Here is an 18,717-nt window from a genome sequence, read left to right as displayed (position 1 = left end):
GTGCTTGGGTAAAGTAAAAACTATTATTTAGGCATAAACACTGCAGGGCATTTGGCTTTCCTGACAGCATATAAAATACATTTAATAAATTACCAAAAAGAAAGAAAGTACAACTGACTAACTTTCAGTACACAAAAAAACCCCTTAAAGTTAATACATAAAAATCAGACTACTGCTACACAACTCTGAACCACTTCTTTTTAAGAGGAATTGTGAGGCAATGTTAGTGACAGCAATCAAAAAGAAGAAAACACAAACCAGTTCTGTACATTTTGGCATCATGCTAAACCCAAGAACAAGCAAGCAACAGTAACCCTCACACTCCTGAGAAAAGAAAAAAAATATTAATAACAATAATAAAAAACCCCAACAAAACCAAATCCAAACCAAAATAAACTGCCATAACGGAGAAACCTTTGATGTTAGGAGCATGCATTTGTGCAAATGACTTGGGGGGCAGGGAGGAGGGGGCATGACACTAAAACCAAACCCGAAGAAAACTCAAAAAAATAAAAGGAGGCTACAAGCAACAAGCAGAAAAGGAAAAAAAAAATAATTCCCAAACTCTTAGCACAGGCTGTTTTTCTAGCCAGTAAAAAACTACTCACATGTTCAGTAGTATCATCATATTCCCACTGATTGAGAGTAAAGAAAATTGGAAGGGAAAACAAAATAAATGAAGAGATTTGTAGCCTGGTTGAGGTATTTGTTTTCTCTTAATAGTAAAATAAATATGAAAGATATCTGGAAAATTCATATACAATTTGAATTAATCATATAGAATCATGTAGCATCTAGTTAATGAAATCAGGCCGGGCTTTTTAATTCCATTTCTGCTCTCCCTAAAAAACAGCACTTCTCTTTCCTTGAAAGATGAAAGACATAATGAATCCTCTTGTACCATGTAGTTTGTTTTTGTTTTTTATTTAAATTGTATTAGTAAAAGCTATCAAGGCAGAAATAAAGTTTACTTGGTTTATTTAATCATGATACTAGGCTATATGCTTGAGTTTCCTCAATGAATTCAATACCTTACTTAAATTAATAGCGGGATTATTTAGTCTTGAAACCAAACCACACTGATCTTTTACTGTCAAGGTCTTCCTATCTGCACAGGCCCTGTTCATATGTATCCCAGAAGTATGATAGGCAGGTAGGAGTGGCACAGGAGAAAGGAGGTGATTAAGCAGACTGAACCAACAGCAAACAGGCAGGTCAAAGCTAAATTTGGGGAAAAAAAAAAAAAAAAAAAAAATAGAACTTTTGCCTTTATGATATTTGGGCTCCAACATCTCATCTAGTCTCCTGTTTCCCACCTTTAGAGGTTGAAAGTGCCAATCTGTGCAAGGAAGGGGAGAATCAAAGGACAGTGGCATCTCCTTTCCCGTCTCTTCTCCCTTTTCCCTTTCCCTTCCCACCTCTCCACTTGTTCCCATTTTTCTCTTCACTGAATTTAAGCTGTATGAACACCATGTGCTGCAAAATAGCTAAGTATGTACACAGATAGACAGAAAGACTGGCAGGTGGAACTGCAACAAAGATCTCCAGGAACAGAGACAAATGCAGGTGTGGGAGACCTGTTCTCAAAAAAGGTATCTGCAGAGCTGAAACTTAGAACTAAGACTGGAAGAAGAAACAAAAGAAGCCAAAAAACCCCATTTATTTATTCCCATAAAATGCTTCAGGCAAATATAACTCTTTACATTATACTAGATTGATAATTTCTTGTCATTTCAAGTATTTATGTGATAATAGTTTCAGTGTAGGATGATTCCTCTAGTACCAGGATCTTTGGGAATCTTCAGTTTTACAAAGCACTAGTGTATATCAATCAGTAACATCCTATTTTTAGAAGCTTTTTAAACTTGATGCGATCAGGCTTTTGTTTACATCATGTCTCATAATTTATAAAACAGATGGGAAATTTTGCAAAAGAAGTAACCCCATGCCTATTTAAAGTAAGCTCTTCATTATATTGAGTTATTGATATGAATAAGGACAGATATAAATACCTCGGTGATTTCTATAGTTGAACTAATAAATTAATTTCCTGTGAAATGTTTAGTGAGGTGGATACACGCTAATGAGAGAAACACTGTAATAATGGGCTAACACAGGCTTCTAATGATTCTAGGCTTCCCACTGAAACAAAGAAATACCAGGTGGGCAGTGCTGATCCACAGTTTTCTACATTGACTGTGACCTAGCTCAGATCTTCCTGATGCTTTAAAATTTCAGAGCATAGGTATAGTGAAGTCTCCACGTTTAAGGGAGCCAGCAGAATGACACAGCTTAGCATTTAGTTGCATGCCTATATAGAAAATGGTGTCTAGGTTTGGCCCAAGAACTTTTAAATGTAAATATTTTGAAAAAACTGTTGTCAAAATAGAGATTAAAAATATGAGCTGGTAGGCTGAAATAGAGAAAGAATAAAAAAAACCCCATGTTTCTGGATAGCTCTTGTAGGCTAAATATTTTTACATATTTTATGTACATAAATATAACATAAAATGCCCTAATTACCTGTGCATCAGCCAGCATGATGTCCTTCAGCATGGGCTGACCCTTTGGCTCTCCATTTTCCATCCTCACGTAGTGGACCTGGTATCCTCGGATTTGACCATGCTGCTTATTGGGTACAGGCGAGCGCCATGATACTTTAACAGCAGTAGAGTTGACAGCCTCTACCTCGACTTTGCGAGGAGGACCACTAGGAACTGGAACAACATCATTGGACAGAAGAGAATTACAGGCACTTGTCCCACCTATGTCTTTTGCTTTCTCTCTCTTTTTTTTTTTTTTTTTTTTTTTTTTTAAGAGCAGACTCATTACGTTTTCTTTGAAGAACACAAATTGTTCAACAAATGAAAATGCTCAACCAATCTGCTCTACCTTTCAGTGAAAAGATCAAAAAACATGACTGATGCAAAAAAATGGAAGAAAAAGGAGTATTAGAGAAATAGAAAAACATGTAAAAATGTACAAAAGCCAAGGAAGATGCTTTGACAGTCAAAGCATTATAATACAAAGAGATATTTGAATCATTGAAATACTACTACTATAACAATAAAACTACAAAAGATTTCAAAAAAGTTTCCTTTATTTTTGTTTGCTAAATGCTTTGGTTTTGTGGTGGTTTTTTTTTTTTTTGGGGGGGGGGTTAGTAGTGTAAAAAGGAGGCTGATAATACGGCTGTCTTCTATCACTTTCAAGCATGGAAGAAAAGAAAATGTGAGGAGCATCAGTTTTCCAAGATCAAAAACAAAACTCAAAAAACCAAAAAATAAACCAACCCAAAAAAAACCCAAATCAAAAAGCACAACATGGAACAAGAAAGCAGTTAAAAAAAAAAAACCAACAAAACCTGAAAAAAACTTTCATAGACATAAGTGTTTAAAAATAAAAATGACTGTAAAATCAAGGAAAAGGCAGGAAGGTTTTCCCCCAAGAGTTATTTTTGTGTCAAAGGAGGAGCAAGAAGAATATGTATGGGCTCGAAGTGGCAGCAGATTCATGTTACTCACAAAAAGGTACTTTCTGTTAAAAAAAAAAAATACCAAATACAAAAATAGTGTAGAAAGGCAAGTCTTTGATTTAAAAACTCAAAAGCAAAACCATGATTTGGGAAAAAATAGGAGCAGACAAAAATACTGTTAGGTTATACAAAAGATAGCAGATCGACAGAGAGTCATAGAGGTGCAAACTGATGTAGTGGAGGCAACATACCATCTTCATCTGTCCGAATCAATACTGCTAAGCTCTCTGGGCCAGGTCCAACATCAGTGTGGGCAGTCACAGAGATCCGGTACTCTGTCCATTTTTCCAGCTGTTCCAAAAGGTATTGGGTACTGTCCGAGGAAATTCCCAAAATTTCATGGGGCTTGCCATCTTCTCCATCAATCCCAATGTACTTGATGGAGTATTCAGTGATAATGCCGTTCTGTTTTTCCACAGGTGGAGGTTTCCAACTTACCAAAATGCTAGTGGAGCTGGGGCTTGTGCAACTAATGTCTTGAGGAGGAGCTGATGGCTCTAATTTCAGTAGTGGGTTAAAGGAGGATTTGAGTGAAAGGATAGGAGTGATTGAAAAAAAATGAACAAAAGAAAAAATAAAAATAAATAAAAGACAACCAAATGAAGATAAAAAAATAAACCAAAAAAAGTAAAAACTTAAAAAAGCAAAACATCAGATAATCATATGCACCTTGGCTTATTAACATGAGGTAACTGAAAATGAATAGACCAACTAAATGGTGAAAAAGGATGTAGGGGAGATACATGAAAGTGAAACCTCAAAATTATATTACCTACCTGTAATTAAAATTCTTCTTGAAATAAAACAAAAACGTGACAGTTCTATGACTACTGATCTATCTTTACAATCATTGCAATTAGTGCAAGCTATAATATTTTAAATGACATGTGGCATATATTTACTTATAAATTTGGACATATCCCCTTCAAGTGAGTTTACTTTCTTTTAGAAAAATTCTCTTTTTACAGAAGTTCTAAAAACTTGCAATAATTGCTAGAAATTGCTCATAAATTGCCATTTTTGTAGCCTCCCCACTCTCATAAACAATTATTTTTTCAGGGTTTTTTTGTTTGTTTGTTTTTTTTATAACTGAGTCTGCCTGGCATAAGTCAATTGCAAATTATGTTTAAGTGGAAAGCATTTACTGAAACATACAGCCAACATACTAGGAGCATGCAATCAATAGAAGAGAAAGAAAGTCTTAGTCAAAGATTTACCTACCAGGAAAAAGTGACAGGCTTGTTGATTCTGACTGTAACTTGTACTTACCCTAGATCAGCTGTCAGTTTTATTTTTTTAACTCCTCTTGGAGACACCTTTGCTAGCAAAGAATTAAATCCTACCAGTAATGTAGGTAACCTCTATAGGAAAAAAAAAAAAATCTACCCCCAAACAATGTGTCAAGAAAGCAGATATTAATTTTACAGAGTTCACAAGCTCAGCACATCAGAACAATGACAGATTCTGACTTTGTTCTGTCTCTTGTCACCAGCACCAATCTTCCAGAGCAAATATGCTCACCTTTACTGTACTCGAAGGAGTCTCTTAGCATATTTATCTTTTCTGGTCTCCAGACCTTTAGAATGTATGGCACTCCATTGCTTTCAGTGAGGCAATTCAAGTACTGAAATTTATGCATGCATTTATGTGTTTAAATGGACTTTGACATAGCAAAGTGTATGCTTACTAACTGAGATCATTCAGAGCACCAAAAAAGGAGCCATAGTTCAAGTTCACTGGCAGAAGTAGTTTATGTAGACTCCTTTCCTATTTCTGCCTTCTTTTCAAGGAAAATTAAAAATTTGGGGTGCAAGACCTTTAAAGCACCTTTTCTTTTTGTTTTGTTTTGGGGTCGTTAGATTTTTGTTTTGGTTTCTTTGTTTGTTTGGTCTATTACTTTATTGTCATTTGTTAAGGCAAAAAAGAAACAAATAGTTTTCTGTTACTTATACTAGTAACATCAAACAAAATTAAAGCAACAGAGAAGGCCTAGGACCCTGCTGTGACCTATTGCATTTACACATGTAACTTTTGGTTCCCTACAGCTCTTCTACAGGGATCAATGGCTTTTTACTCAGTATGGTACACTGCTCTTCTGAAGGGAAAACAGGAGGGAATATATCAGCATTTCAACTAACTAGAGGAGGTTGATGGGGGGACAGATGAGAATTACCACATTTGGGTTTTTTTCTTAGGCTAATTCAGTAATTAAGTGTTAAAAAACATGTTGCTCCCTTTTTACCACTGACTTGTACAGGAAGTAAAATATAAGTAAAATGTCCCTTAAAGATCTTATATGTAAAGAAATAAATACCTGTAGTATCTTTTTCTGAAACCAAAATGAAAGGCAACAGCACATTCTAGTGAATTTTGCTAATAAACTCATATAAGGTTATTAATTTTTAATCCGTTATACTCTGAAAGTGCAAAATATTTCATTTATGTGAGGATAATCTGTAGGCTACTTGTGTAACCTGTTTTATTAACGCATATACTTTTTTCTTAAAATACACCATTCTTGCAAAACAAGATTTTGCAATCTTTTCTGCAAATAACCTGGGTCTGCCTACTGAAGTCAACTGGATTTTCCTACTATCTTAAGACATAAGGCTGAAAAAAGCATAGCATACTCTTATATCAAGAATAAAAAGAAACTGGCAATGTGCTTATATATGGAACATGCAGCCTTGGCCCCTAGATATTTATTCTGTATGCACAGTCTAAGCAATCTTCACCCAGTATGAGCGAATGAGCATCCCAGATAGCTGAAATGGCTCCCAGGATAAATAAATACCTTTTTTATTCACCACATTATTGATTCTGGATTATTAAAATTAAAAGCTGCCTTGCCATTATCTCTAAACCTAGTCTTGTGTTAAATGATTGGTTTTTTATGTTTATTCTAAATGCCTTAGAAATGCTTCAGAAGCGCATTTAGCTGTGGTTTCCAGGTCTGCAGCAAAGTATTTCCAGTTACACTAATTACTATTAATATGTAACACTAACAAGAAATGATGGTGTAATCACATCTGTCATGACTGCAAATTGAAAGGCCCCATGTCAACTGAGAATCTGAATTTTCTGTTTTGAATAATATTACTTTAAGAGAAGGCATTTAATTTAAAACAAATAGAAATAGAACTTCACTAAGTTTTAAAATGATGTGTAATGCAAACTGTCAGGAAAGCATAACTTATCAGGCAAAGGTAGCACTCCTGGACATCATCCTTAAATATCTGATTCTTTTAATTAAGTCTTAATTTAAATATTTAAAGATGTATACATAAATCCCTGACAAATTTTTGCATCTCATTAGAAGACAAATGTGATGAGTTTCATGACATTTTGCCTTTTCCTTTGCTGCTGTCTGTCCGGGCTACCGAAATTAATCCCTTTGAAAAATACAAAACAAGGGAAAAAAGTTAGCAAGGAAAGACACCTACTTGACTGCATGGTTCTCGCCGAGATTTCTGCTGTTGAAGCACCCAGGCCCTGTGGAGAACGTGCAGCTAGACGGAATAAGTACAAGCTGTTTGGCCTTAAGCCTTGCAGGCGATAAGATGTAGTAGGTTCTGTGGAAACCCGTTGCTAAAGGTAGGTAATAAAACAATGTCTTGGTTAATATTCAGAGACACTGAATTCAGTATGTTGCCTATAGAAGAAATACTTTTATACTTTGATGATAATATTATTAAGAAAAAATTAAATTCAGGAAAATAAATCAAAATAAAACCAAACTAAACCAAACCAGAAAATGAATACATTACATTTGACAAACACACATTAAGGAAGCTCACTGGGTAAAACTTAGAGCCAGAAATATTGCTTGACTGTTTGAGGAAGTAATTGCTGTGTACAAAGTATAAAAGCATTTTCAGAGTATAAGAGTAACCTATAGTTACCCTTTATGACAGTGAATGACAGGATTTTTTAATGTGAGTAATCTTGGGTTTAACCTCACAGTTAAATTCATGTTCAAACTATTTAGGGAGGAAGTTATTCCAACGGGTAACTTATTAAGCAGAAGCCTGCATCCTATTTGGAGGTGAAATACAGGTCTGGCCCCCTTCCACAAAGTAAGTTTATGCGTTCACAGTATATGTGTAAAGCCTCCATAAACATAAGCTCAGTTGAAGCATCAGCAATGAGTTGATGATGCAGGAGAAATCAATGAGGCTGATAATCTCCTGCTGCCTTCTGAGACTCCTGGCTTATTTCTTTTGTCTGGGACACCTGGCAACATCACATGGTTTCCGTATCAGAAGGACAGTAGATTCTAAAGTCTGTGGTACTGGCACTACAGAGGCCCTCAAACAGAAAATTCTTCAAGAAATAATGGTACAGAAAAAGTCCATGGCAGGTTTTTATCTCTAGGAAATGAAACATATTTTCTTTTCAAACATTATAGAATGATTAGAGAAGCTTAAAAACTCTCCTACGTGGTGGCAAAGAGGAAGACAAATTCGCTAAGGCTGAAAATAGACTTCAAATTCCAAGTGCAAAAAATCTTAATTAGTTCATAACATGCCCCAAAACACGCTGCTTCCAAGCCTTTGTAGAGGACCAGGCTTGGAGAGGCATAATCAATGTCTGAAACTGGATGCAGCTTCTGTGGATGACTCCTCACAAACAACAACAAAGTTCCACTGACTGGTGGTAGCTATCAATAGCACCTTCTCCTGTTTACACCATTAGGCTGACCAGTGCGTTTAACAACAAAGGCTGTTAAGGGCTCAAAGACCAAGGCATTTGTGCTAAAGAAAGTTACTAATCCATCCATTCCAAACGATTGCAGCATTTTATGTCTGACTCATTAAAGAAGATGTCTCTTCACTTACCTCCTCCCCATGTTCCCCTTCTTTGTAAACCAGTTCATAGCTGGAAATGGTATCAGAGCGTGGAGGTGTCCAGGAAAGTAATATGCTTGTTTCAGACTCAGGTTCTGCTTTGAAGTTCAATGGCTGACCAGGCACTAAAGAAAAAGTTGAGCAGTGTTGCCAATGTTTTATTTGGCTAATTCAACACTTATCTTTCAAACCTTTTAAGCTGTTATCTCTGAACATTTCACACAATACTACTTTTATTGAACTTACTGAACTTAAACAAATTGATTAACTGTACAATGAAATAAATTAATCTGAGCTCAGATAAAGAATAATAATATATTTAGTTAACACATTACAAATTATCAAGGATTTCAAAGAAATGCTTTGTAATGTAAATAATGCACACAGAATTGCAATGCAATTGAACAGAAGCCTGGTAATGAAAACCAGCAACCTAATAACCTATGTGAAAATGGCAAATGTGTATATATGTGCGTGTATATGGGGAAATGCTAGTATCACATAAGGCTGGCTGGAACAGTCAGCAAGAAAGAGCTAAAACCATTACACAGACTTCCAAATCGGAAAATGGTTTGCTTAGCTCATCAATAACTAAGATACTAAACACACCCTGCTCTTTAAGAAGACACTTAAATTTTGAATGTTTTTGTAACCTGAAGTTATAACCTACTGAAGAGATCTTCAGTAATGTTCTTATTAAGTGACATATTTCTACTCTTTTAATGACTGTTATTTTTACCAATATAGCTGACTTTGTACTAATACTTCCTAATTGCAATAACTAAAAATGCCGTTTTGATTCCAGTAGTCAAGAACATTATCTGTTGTTACATCTTGTGCAATGATCACAGAAATTATCCAGACTAAATGTTACCATCATTTATTTCTGCAAATCTATGGAAAATAATAAGGCTGACTGGGAAAAGATGGCAAAATATAACCCTGTTAGTGAAATATATAAAATCACATGGGCACCCAAGTTCTAAAACATTACTTTCAGTTAATAGTGTTGTTGATAAGGCATGAAATAGTCTTTTACAGCATTTCTAGATTTAAAAAAAAAATAAAAAATTGCATGCTCTTATTTTTAAGATAAAAAGGTGAGACACACTTCTCAGCACATACTGTCACAGGTGATAATGATAATTTCAAAATCATTTTTTGGGTACAATTTTATTATAGCATTACAAGTACATTTCTTTTGTAAAGTAAAAGACTTCAAAACTTTTATAATCATAATTTTTATCTCCCCAAGACTTCTACTTAATGTCACTCTGAGGATAACACTGCCCTTATGTATGCTGGTGCAGGTTTGATATCTAACTTTAGATAAATAGACAGATAACCTGTCAACAAGGTGTATATTCAAGCTCCTGTGTGGAGGTTGCAAGTCCCTACCTTTCACTTTTTTTTTCTTGTGAGCAATTCCAGAAAATATCAATGAAGTATTTTTGACAGAAATACTTCTAATTTTATCCTTTTAAAATTGAACATATTTGAAATTAAGAGGGAGACAGTGGGGTAACAGGATAATTCCTAACTTTGAAACAGATTTTGAAACACCACTAGATCAAACTTTAACTTGGCAAATCTATAGCATAGTTGTATAAATTCATTTACTAGGTGAACTTTACAACTTTTTAGGTTAGCTGCTTCAAAACACTCCTGAGGAAGAATCAGACAACAGCTGCAGATTGGCCTCCTGTTGAACACAGCTTAAAGTAGATGTGATGCCTGACTGCAGACTTGCCAAAACTTAACAATGAATTCGGACTCTAGGCAGCTATTTGGAAATGTTTGTTTTGCTACAGGTTGTTCCAAATGCATCTCATGAAACTCAGGTGGATATTTGGCTGTAGGCATTTTGTTTGCTTCATCTGACAAAAAGATAAAAACTGGTAAAACTGACTTGTGGAAGAAATGTTTTGCTTCAATGTGTATCAAAGGACAGGCAAAAATATTTTGGCAAAGTAACTGAACAGCACAGTTGGAGCTATGAAATCAGCTTTGCTTGGTCATGGAAGGTCAAACATCAGCTTATGTTATTTGTACCATGCTATTCATCTTGTGTTTGACATCTCTATCCGTGACCTGGAGGAGGTGATGGAGGGCATGTGTTCCAGGTTTGCAGATGACATCAAGCTGGGGGGGACCAGCTGACACACTCAAGGGCCAGGCTGCTGTTAAGAGGGAACTGGAGAGGGGGGAGGAACAGGCTGATGGCTCCCCATGAGGTATAGCAAGCCCTGTCCCAGGAAGGCAGAGCCCTTCAGGGACACAGGCTGGGGCTGATGGGGCCAGGGAGCAGCTGTGGGGGATGGCCCTGAGCCCTGGCACCTAGCAGGCTTCGAGCTGAGCTGGGGACAGCCCTGTGGCCAGGCAGCAACATGACCAGCAAGGCCTGGGGTGGTATGAGGAGGCAATGACCACAAGAGCTAGGGGAGGGCAGGGACTTTCCCCTCTGCTCAGTGCCCATCAGACCACATCTGGGTACTGCATCTGTTTTTGGGCCTCAGCAAGACTGCTCTGGGCTGGGGACTTGCCCTGCAATGAGGCTCCAGGACTGGGGCTGGTTCAGCCAGGAGAAGGGATGGCTTTTGGGGCACCCAACAACATTCCTGATGCTGATCGGAGAGATGGAGGAGATGCAGTTGGGCCCTTCACTGCAATGTGTGGCAGCAGGGCAAGAGGCAGTGGTACAAGTTGAAATGTGAGACGTTCAGGCTGGAGGTAAGGAGAATCCTTTTCCTGAGGACAGTCCAGTGATGGAGCCATGGCCCAGGGAGGTCGGGCTGCAGGGAAGTTTATGCCTCAGTTGGGTGAAGCCCTGAGCACCCTGGTCTGACCCCACAGCTGAGCTTGCTTTGGGAAGGGCCCAGGGCTGGAGACCTCCCTCAGAAGACCACCCTGCCAACTGAATTGTCCTGTGATGCTGTCATCTGTGCTTAACATAGGATACATGGTGGACGACTAGTCAAGTGACCCATATGAGGGCTGGTGTCACTCGTTATGATAAATATGGCTGCAGATGGAGAACAAAAGGTATCTCCTGTCTCTCTACATGTTTTAAGACCCTCATCCTCCCAGCATTCTGCTCAAGAAAAAAACCCACCCTTTAGGGTTTTAGGTCTGCAATTTATCATTTTATAAGACAATCTGATGGCTAGTTGGACTTCCTCAAATGCTGTTTGCCAAAATAATATCTTGCTGCAAAGTCTAGTCTCTCTTCACATTTTTCAACCACGGTTAGGCAACTCTGAAGCTGAAAAAACTGATAGAAGAAAGAGATGACAGGGAAATCTGCATCGCTTCAAACAGATAAAAGAAGATGGAGAAGAAAGAAAACAAAACCAAAATAACAGCAACTAAACAAACTGTATTGCTGATAAACTCTGGTAGGGAATGCAAGGCTTAAGCCAAAGGAAAAGTATCAGATAAAGAAAGTGGACAATAACTTTTAAACAATTTAGGATTTATGCCTGGAACACACATCTGTTAAAAAAATTCTTCAGTGGCACATGGGAACTAAGCCAAGTGGGAGCAACTGACAGAAGGTAATGGTCTCCTTCAGAGATGGAAAATACCCAGGGAAACTGGAAAATCTATGTATATGGACTTTATACTCTTACTGAAGAGTTTTTAATTACACAGATCAAATCTCACTTTCCCTGTTAGTGCTGTACCTAGTCAGCTCACTGAACAGGATCTTTCTGCATGAGCATTCTCTCTATATTGTCTGTTCTACTTTGAGGTCAATGTGCTTTACAAACATACATTAACATCCGTAACTTCCCTGTGCACCAAATTTCTTGCTTGTAAACCTGACATAACTTATGTAGTACAAATGATGTAACACTGCAGAGCAGTGACAAAACAAAGAACAAAGTCCCAAATTAGTCTTTTCAAAACTTCATACCAAGTTCAACACCTTTGCTGGCCTAGTCCATGTTCATTGCTGCATAACCAAAACCAAACACAGATTGCTGGACCTTGTCCTACGTATGTGGTTCTATGTCCATCTCTGACTCAAATGCCAGAACAGAATAATAAAATGGGGTCTCAAACTGGAAAGGCACTGTAGTTTCCCACACAGCTCCTCAGCTGGCTGCAGTAACCAGAAAAACACTCCAGGGCTGTGCTGGGTTTGCAAGTGATGCTGGAAAGAGAGGAAAGTCTCCAGGTCAGAAGGGGTCCCATGACATTGCTAGGGTGAAATCCCTACCTAAAGCAAACTCAATCAGTTAACTAGGAATGACTTTTGCAAAGGAAAATAGATTGATCAAGAGAATTTACAATCAGTTGGGAACTGAAAGGGACCAAGAGTTCATGCTTCTGCTTGCTCTGGAAGAAGCGTGAAGCTCTACAGAGAAGCTATTACAATTCAAGAGTTAATGTGCTCCAGAGTTTTGGGTTTTTTGTTTTGCAAAACAATACTTGTACTTTTTGTGACACCAAATTCTCATGGAAAATGATTACAAAATAAAATGTGTAATGTACTAACTATATGAGCATGCTGTTCTCCCTCTTTCAGCTACAACAGAAATAACCTCTTCAAATGATTCTAAAGATAGCTGAGGTTTTCATTTCTGCTGGATCAAACACAGAACCACAGTATTCAAAATAATTAACAACAAATTTTAAAGTCCAAAAAGCATAGCACATTTTGTGAAAAAAAAACCAAACCAAAACAACAACCAGAAATTCATAAATCGCTTTCTTAATATGTGTAGCTGATATTGAGGGAGCCCACAAAGTAAAAGAAAAAACTTAAAGACAGAGTCCGCGTAGTCTTGACAAAGTTGTTCTGCCCACAGTCTACAATATTGCAATGGAATAGTCTTAACATTATATCAGGCTGGATTCTTTCATATTTAAGTTCAGTGCCAAATGTAATGTGTGGACTTTTCCAGCATTCAACTCATCCACATATTTGCAAACACCTGGACTAGAAAAAAAGTCAGATTAAAAAAAAAAAATCCCATAACCATACCCTATTTTGTATTCTAACAAGGAAAGAACTGGGGAGATTAAAGGCTTAAAAAAATATCACTCAGTGAGGGTAATATCCTCATTATATGTCTTATCATGTTAGCATTTAAATGAAGTAAACATAGAGACTGGGAAACTTAACAGAAGTTAACTGTGCTTTGAGAGCAGGGGTGTTATTCAAAAGCTGAAATATTCTTTTCTACCTGACCAGGAACGTTACTTAAGGAAATATTGTCACTTAAAAACTATTCTGCAGCCCACCTCAGCTCCAAATCGTTCTACCATCTGCTTCCTTGCACTACACCTGAGTTTCCAGCTACTTGCTTTCAGCGCTTCCCTTGTCAAAGTCCATTTCCATTAAATGCTTCACTAGGAGACTAGTACTGTGGAGTTTCAGACATGAGGTTTCCCTGTTCATGTGTTCCTGAAAGAATCTGAAATGCCTGCAAAATAGCTAGCTTGCTACAAAGCAGAACTGTATCCCCTTGCTACAGACTCCCTTCCTCTGAATTTCTAATCTTTTACAATAAGAACTCCAGGACCATTAACTCATTTCCTTTAAGCTAAGGCTTCACTTATGTGACCTCCAAGTCAGATACTTGACCTTCTCATTACTGTCCTTTTCTCTATGTTAAAAAAGATTAGCTTTCTAGAACTGTAATAAACCTTAGTCTTCAAACCACTGCCAATCCTTGGTTTAAAAGTAACTATAGGTTTTATATTGTAAGTTCTTGCTTAAAGTAGCATCAGAATATTTTTCCTCTCTCTTTCTCCAATAATACATCACCCAAAAGACCTTGTATATCTCTCATTCTCCCCTCTTTCTACCTAAGCTCAGAATAAAACGAGGATTCTCTGAATGCCTTCAGTAGCTATCCTCTCTTTGCACATTAAAAACCTAACCTAACCAAACCAAACTAAACCAAACCAAATCAAACAAAGCTCAGACCTTCAGTTTAAAGCTCAAGAACTTTCCTGGTACACACAAGGTAAAGGATGCTGCTCAGAGTATGCATACTTTTGACCAGTTTAAGCAAAAAAAGGAAATATGAGAAGATACCTAAGAAGCGTGTCCTGAGCAGCTAAATGGAGACAAACCAACACAGTTTTTGTTTTTCAACAAAAAAAGAAAAAGGAAAAGAAGTATCACACTAACACGTATACTGATATTTCTTTATTCTAAAACTTGGTGTAAGTCAATTCACCTAAATCATATACTGGTCCTGACTCCATCCTCAGCAGAATCAAATCCTTTGACTGAAAACTGCAGAATAAGGACTTCCTTAGGTGTAGCTTTTAGAATGCATTATTCAAAAGGCTCAGCTCTACAGCTGTTTTCTGATTATTTAATTTCTTAAAATGTTGTCTCTTTACAGTAAACACTGCTGAAAACAACTAGGCAACAGGACATGTCTTTTCCTTAAAATGCATAAGCAGAACACTGAAACACTGAACATAAAGCTTTTATTTTTTTCTAATGTTTGGTTGTCTGAAAAACACTTCCTTCTCTTCGTCTCAAACTACATGCACCTAGTTAATATTTTAATTAGAAACCTAATTTTCACAATCAGCAGAGTTTCACCTGACCTGCCAAGTGAGAAGCCACCCATACAGCCATTTCAAAAGAACAATTCTGCTGCACTAAGAAAGCAAAGATTCTCATGAACAGGCTTTTTAAAAACAATTTATTCATTTTTTATAATCTGTCTTCAAGGATCAGAATATACATAAGGCATGAAAGCTTTGAGGGAAATCAAGTTAACAGAGTCTGTAAGTCACAGCTGTCAATCAGATTTTGTTGTATTTATACTCTTAATATCCCCAAAGTAAGCCTAAAGGGTTAAATTACACATTTACAATGACAGGCTTATTTGTTTCAAAAAAGGGAAAAATAATATAAAAAAAATCAACTGAAATGTAATCACCATCCCGTTCTTATTTTTACTCTTTACATATGTTTCCATTAAATCCATTTCCACTGTTTTAAAATGGCACTTTATAATTCACTGTAGTTTTTAGGATGAGATTCAGCTTGACAACCAAAACAATCATATTCAGATTTAGATAACAGGAAATCTGTAGAAGGGTAAAGGAGGGCATTTTATTCTGCAGTGTTCACTGAAAAGAAACTGCTGGATAGAAGAATGGGAGAATCTTAGTTTTTAAACACACCCTGAACTGGAAAACTGCACTAGACTTTCTTAGCTATTCTCTTTTATGACTTAAAATGTCTGTATTTCAAGCACAAGTATCAGTGCTTAAAAGTGCCTTCTGTATGCAGTCAAAAATAAACAATGTCAACTCGACTTCTGTTACAAATCTGAAAACACGTATTGAGAATCCCTCCTGAACTGTTAATGTTGTCATAATTTCTTCAGATTGCAACAGTAATCAGAAACAGACAGGCACATTTAATGGCTAGAAAATTAAAGCTCTAGAAAGGTTTTAATGAACAAAGCATTTGTCAAGTGATCTCAGCAAGTAATGGAACTTGGGCTGGTCCAGCTAAGCCTCAGTACTCATCATTCCGGTTTCTTCATCCTTCTCTGGGGAAGCCACTGAGAAACTCTTGTTAAAGTAAGAGTTTTACAGTTTTAAGTGAAAGCACAGATGAGGCTCACTAAACCTTCTTTCAAAGCTTTTTGCACATGGATTCAAAAAGAAGTCAGATGTCAATATAAAAACTAGTTCCTGAAAAAGGTTACAATTGCCAAAATTAAACTATTTTTATATATTTACATTTGCATGTGCACACAGACACATTCTAATGTACCATTAGAACGTCTAAAAAAGTTAATTTAGTAACTTCTGAGCTGAGATACTGCAAAAGGTAACACCTAGACCTTTCTGTAACACAACACCGAGAAAGGTTCCAGGACAATACCTCAATTTCTGTTCTCTATTAAATGCATATTGTTTAAAAGCAGAAGTAAAATGTGGATGAAACTTAACTGTCTTCAGTTACACCTTAGAGATACGCTTTGTGACTCTGACAGATGCTAAATTCTTCAACAGGAAACTTTCCAGTACCAAAAATTTCAAGTAGCATTATATAACATTTCTATGCAATCACTGACCTATAGTAATACTTCATAGTTTTCTCTAAACCACTAGACAAAGGGAGCTTTTATTTCTTATCGCTACAATAAAACACTTTCTGCAGTGTAGCTCCACCAGAGCTTCTTGCTTTTGGTTTCATAAAAATTCTCTGCCATGTTTTTCACTATGCTTGCTTGTTCTTTGCTAATAAAACTAATTCATGGACCTAAAACTCCTGCACAGAAACAAAAGTAACTGAAAACACAGAACAAGAGGATGGTGACCTTGTGCACTTTGTAGGGGCAGGCTGGATTTGATTTATAAACCCAACGTGTACAGATCTGTTTGCTTGCACCTACACAAAGGTCTGTTGTTTTTTTAATGCTTCCACGGGCTTCCAGAACTTACCAACTATTTGAATATACATGCAGTACACATCAATTTTAAATTTCCAAAAGCAAGATTCACTAGAGTGATGTAGCATAAGGGAATCACATGCCATCTAAACAAAACCCACCAACACAGGTAACTCCTCAAATAAAGCTGTGAAGAACTACTTGACAAACACTTTTGGTGCACAGAGCACTGACAAATAGAAGCTGTAACATTTGGCCACCTCCAGGATGAAGATATGTCCCTGAGACCTGACTTAAATTTCATTTAAACCTCAGTCAAACTTATTGAGATTGATGAAAAAAGAAATGAAAGGGTGAGGGGATAATTTCCACTCTGCAATAATGACTTGTACTGTGGAACTGAGTAAAGGGTAACTGCAAAACTGCCTGAATGAACTGGCTCTCCTTCAGAGCAAGTTTTTTGTTTTGTTTTTTTTCAATTTTTTAAACTCAAATTATCTCTCTGCAACATTTCTGCATGCACTTAGGTTTTTTTTCACAAATTCTGTCAATCGTTAACTTACCTCCTGTTTGAGTGATGACTTGGATGTCACTAGAAAGTGGTCCATCCCCAACAGAAGTAAAAGCAAGAACCTTCACAGAGTATGTTTTCTGGGGTACTAGATTCCCGATAGTGGTAATATGGCTGTCAGCCACATTGTGCTTCATCCAGCTGTTGACATGTTGAGTGGGGTCCATGGTGTAATAAACTCTGTAACCTTGTATTTGTCCATTAGGTTCCTCAGGTTCTTCCCACTGTACCAAAATGGTGGTAGAGCTCAACATACGGGCCTGCACATTGCGTGGTGCACTTGAAGGTGCTTGCTCTGAAGTCCTTGTTGACACAGGCTCACTCGGTGGCCCTCGCCCAATGTTATTTACAGCAACTACCCGAAATTCATACTCTGAATATGGGCTGAGGCCAGCCACGCTGTAGCGTGTTGTGGCCACCCCATCTATTTCCTTATATGGCTCCTCAGAGTTCTTGGGTTTGTGTTGGATTATGTAGTAAGAAACTGGCTCAGGGTTTCCAGAATCCCAAGTCAATGTTATGCTTGTTGCTGTGCTTTCTGTCACCACAGGTGTTCCAGGAGGTTTGGGTAAGGCTAAAGAGAAATAACCAAAAATACAGTTACCACTATGTAACAGTGGACATTAACTATTACAATGACTACCTTAAAAAACAAAACAAACAACAACAACAAGAAAAAAGAAAACAGAAAGATTGGAATGGAAAGAAGGTATAATCTGTTCAGAGCAAGCTTTTGGCAATTATGATTTACTCCAGAAATCTATTAAAAAATCTTCAAGTTATATAGGATAAGGTTTATTTCATATAAATTAAAGATACTGACTTTTGTAATAGATCCCATAAACATATGCAGAAAAGGAATCTTATAGACAGTGCACACTTACAATTTACTTTTCAGATATTTTTGGAACCTCTAGTTTCCAACTACTCAGTGAACACAATACGTGGACACCCAGCAACTCTAAAATCCAAATGAGTGATTCCTAAAGACTGCTGCTGTTGACAAGTATATGCAAGATTGCAAGATCCTTTATTTACTTGAAATAAAGGCTGGGAGCTAGACACAGGAGAATAATGGAACATTATGATGAACTTATTTACTGGTGTTATTGCTGTCTGAACCTGTATTTTGCTTTACACCAGCAACTGGCTGGACTATTTAACCTCTTGATTTAAGAGGGTAAGAGGCATTTAGTCCCTTTCAGTGCAATACATTTGCTCAGAATATGGCAATCAACGAAAGAAAGACTGCACTATGTCCAAATATATGTGCTGGAGATATACCTTTGACAGTTATCTGCGCTATTGCTTCTATAACGCCAAGGGTAGACATAGCAACACAAGTATAGTTTGCAGACTGCCTGACATCATTAAGCTCAA

At 37.1% G+C, this 18,717-nt stretch overlaps 1 protein-coding gene across 1 annotated transcript in view; it reads right to left on the bottom strand.

Annotated features, from left to right (window-relative positions):
- PTPRD (protein tyrosine phosphatase receptor type D) overlaps positions 1 to 18,717 on the bottom strand; it is a 376,747-nt gene that overhangs the window by 112,953 nt on the left and 245,077 nt on the right. Inside the window, exons 10-13 of the mRNA XM_037374079.1 lie at positions 18,622 to 18,717; positions 17,330 to 17,911; positions 8,374 to 8,507; positions 6,979 to 7,123 (exon numbers count right to left, since the gene is read on the bottom strand). The exon at positions 18,622 to 18,717 is cut by the window's right edge and continues 174 nt beyond it. Of these exons, the coding sequence (XP_037229976.1) occupies positions 6,979 to 7,123; positions 8,374 to 8,507; positions 17,330 to 17,911; positions 18,622 to 18,717 (957 nt within the window). The remainder of the gene's footprint in view (positions 1 to 6,978; positions 7,124 to 8,373; positions 8,508 to 17,329; positions 17,912 to 18,621) is intronic.

The sequence above is a fragment of the Falco rusticolus genome, chromosome Z (genome assembly GCF_015220075.1).
Source record: "Falco rusticolus isolate bFalRus1 chromosome Z, bFalRus1.pri, whole genome shotgun sequence".
Taxonomy (NCBI): Eukaryota; Metazoa; Chordata; class Aves; order Falconiformes; family Falconidae; genus Falco; species Falco rusticolus.
Note: the sequence above shows the minus strand (reverse complement) of the source record. Positions and strands in the feature narration are given on the sequence as shown.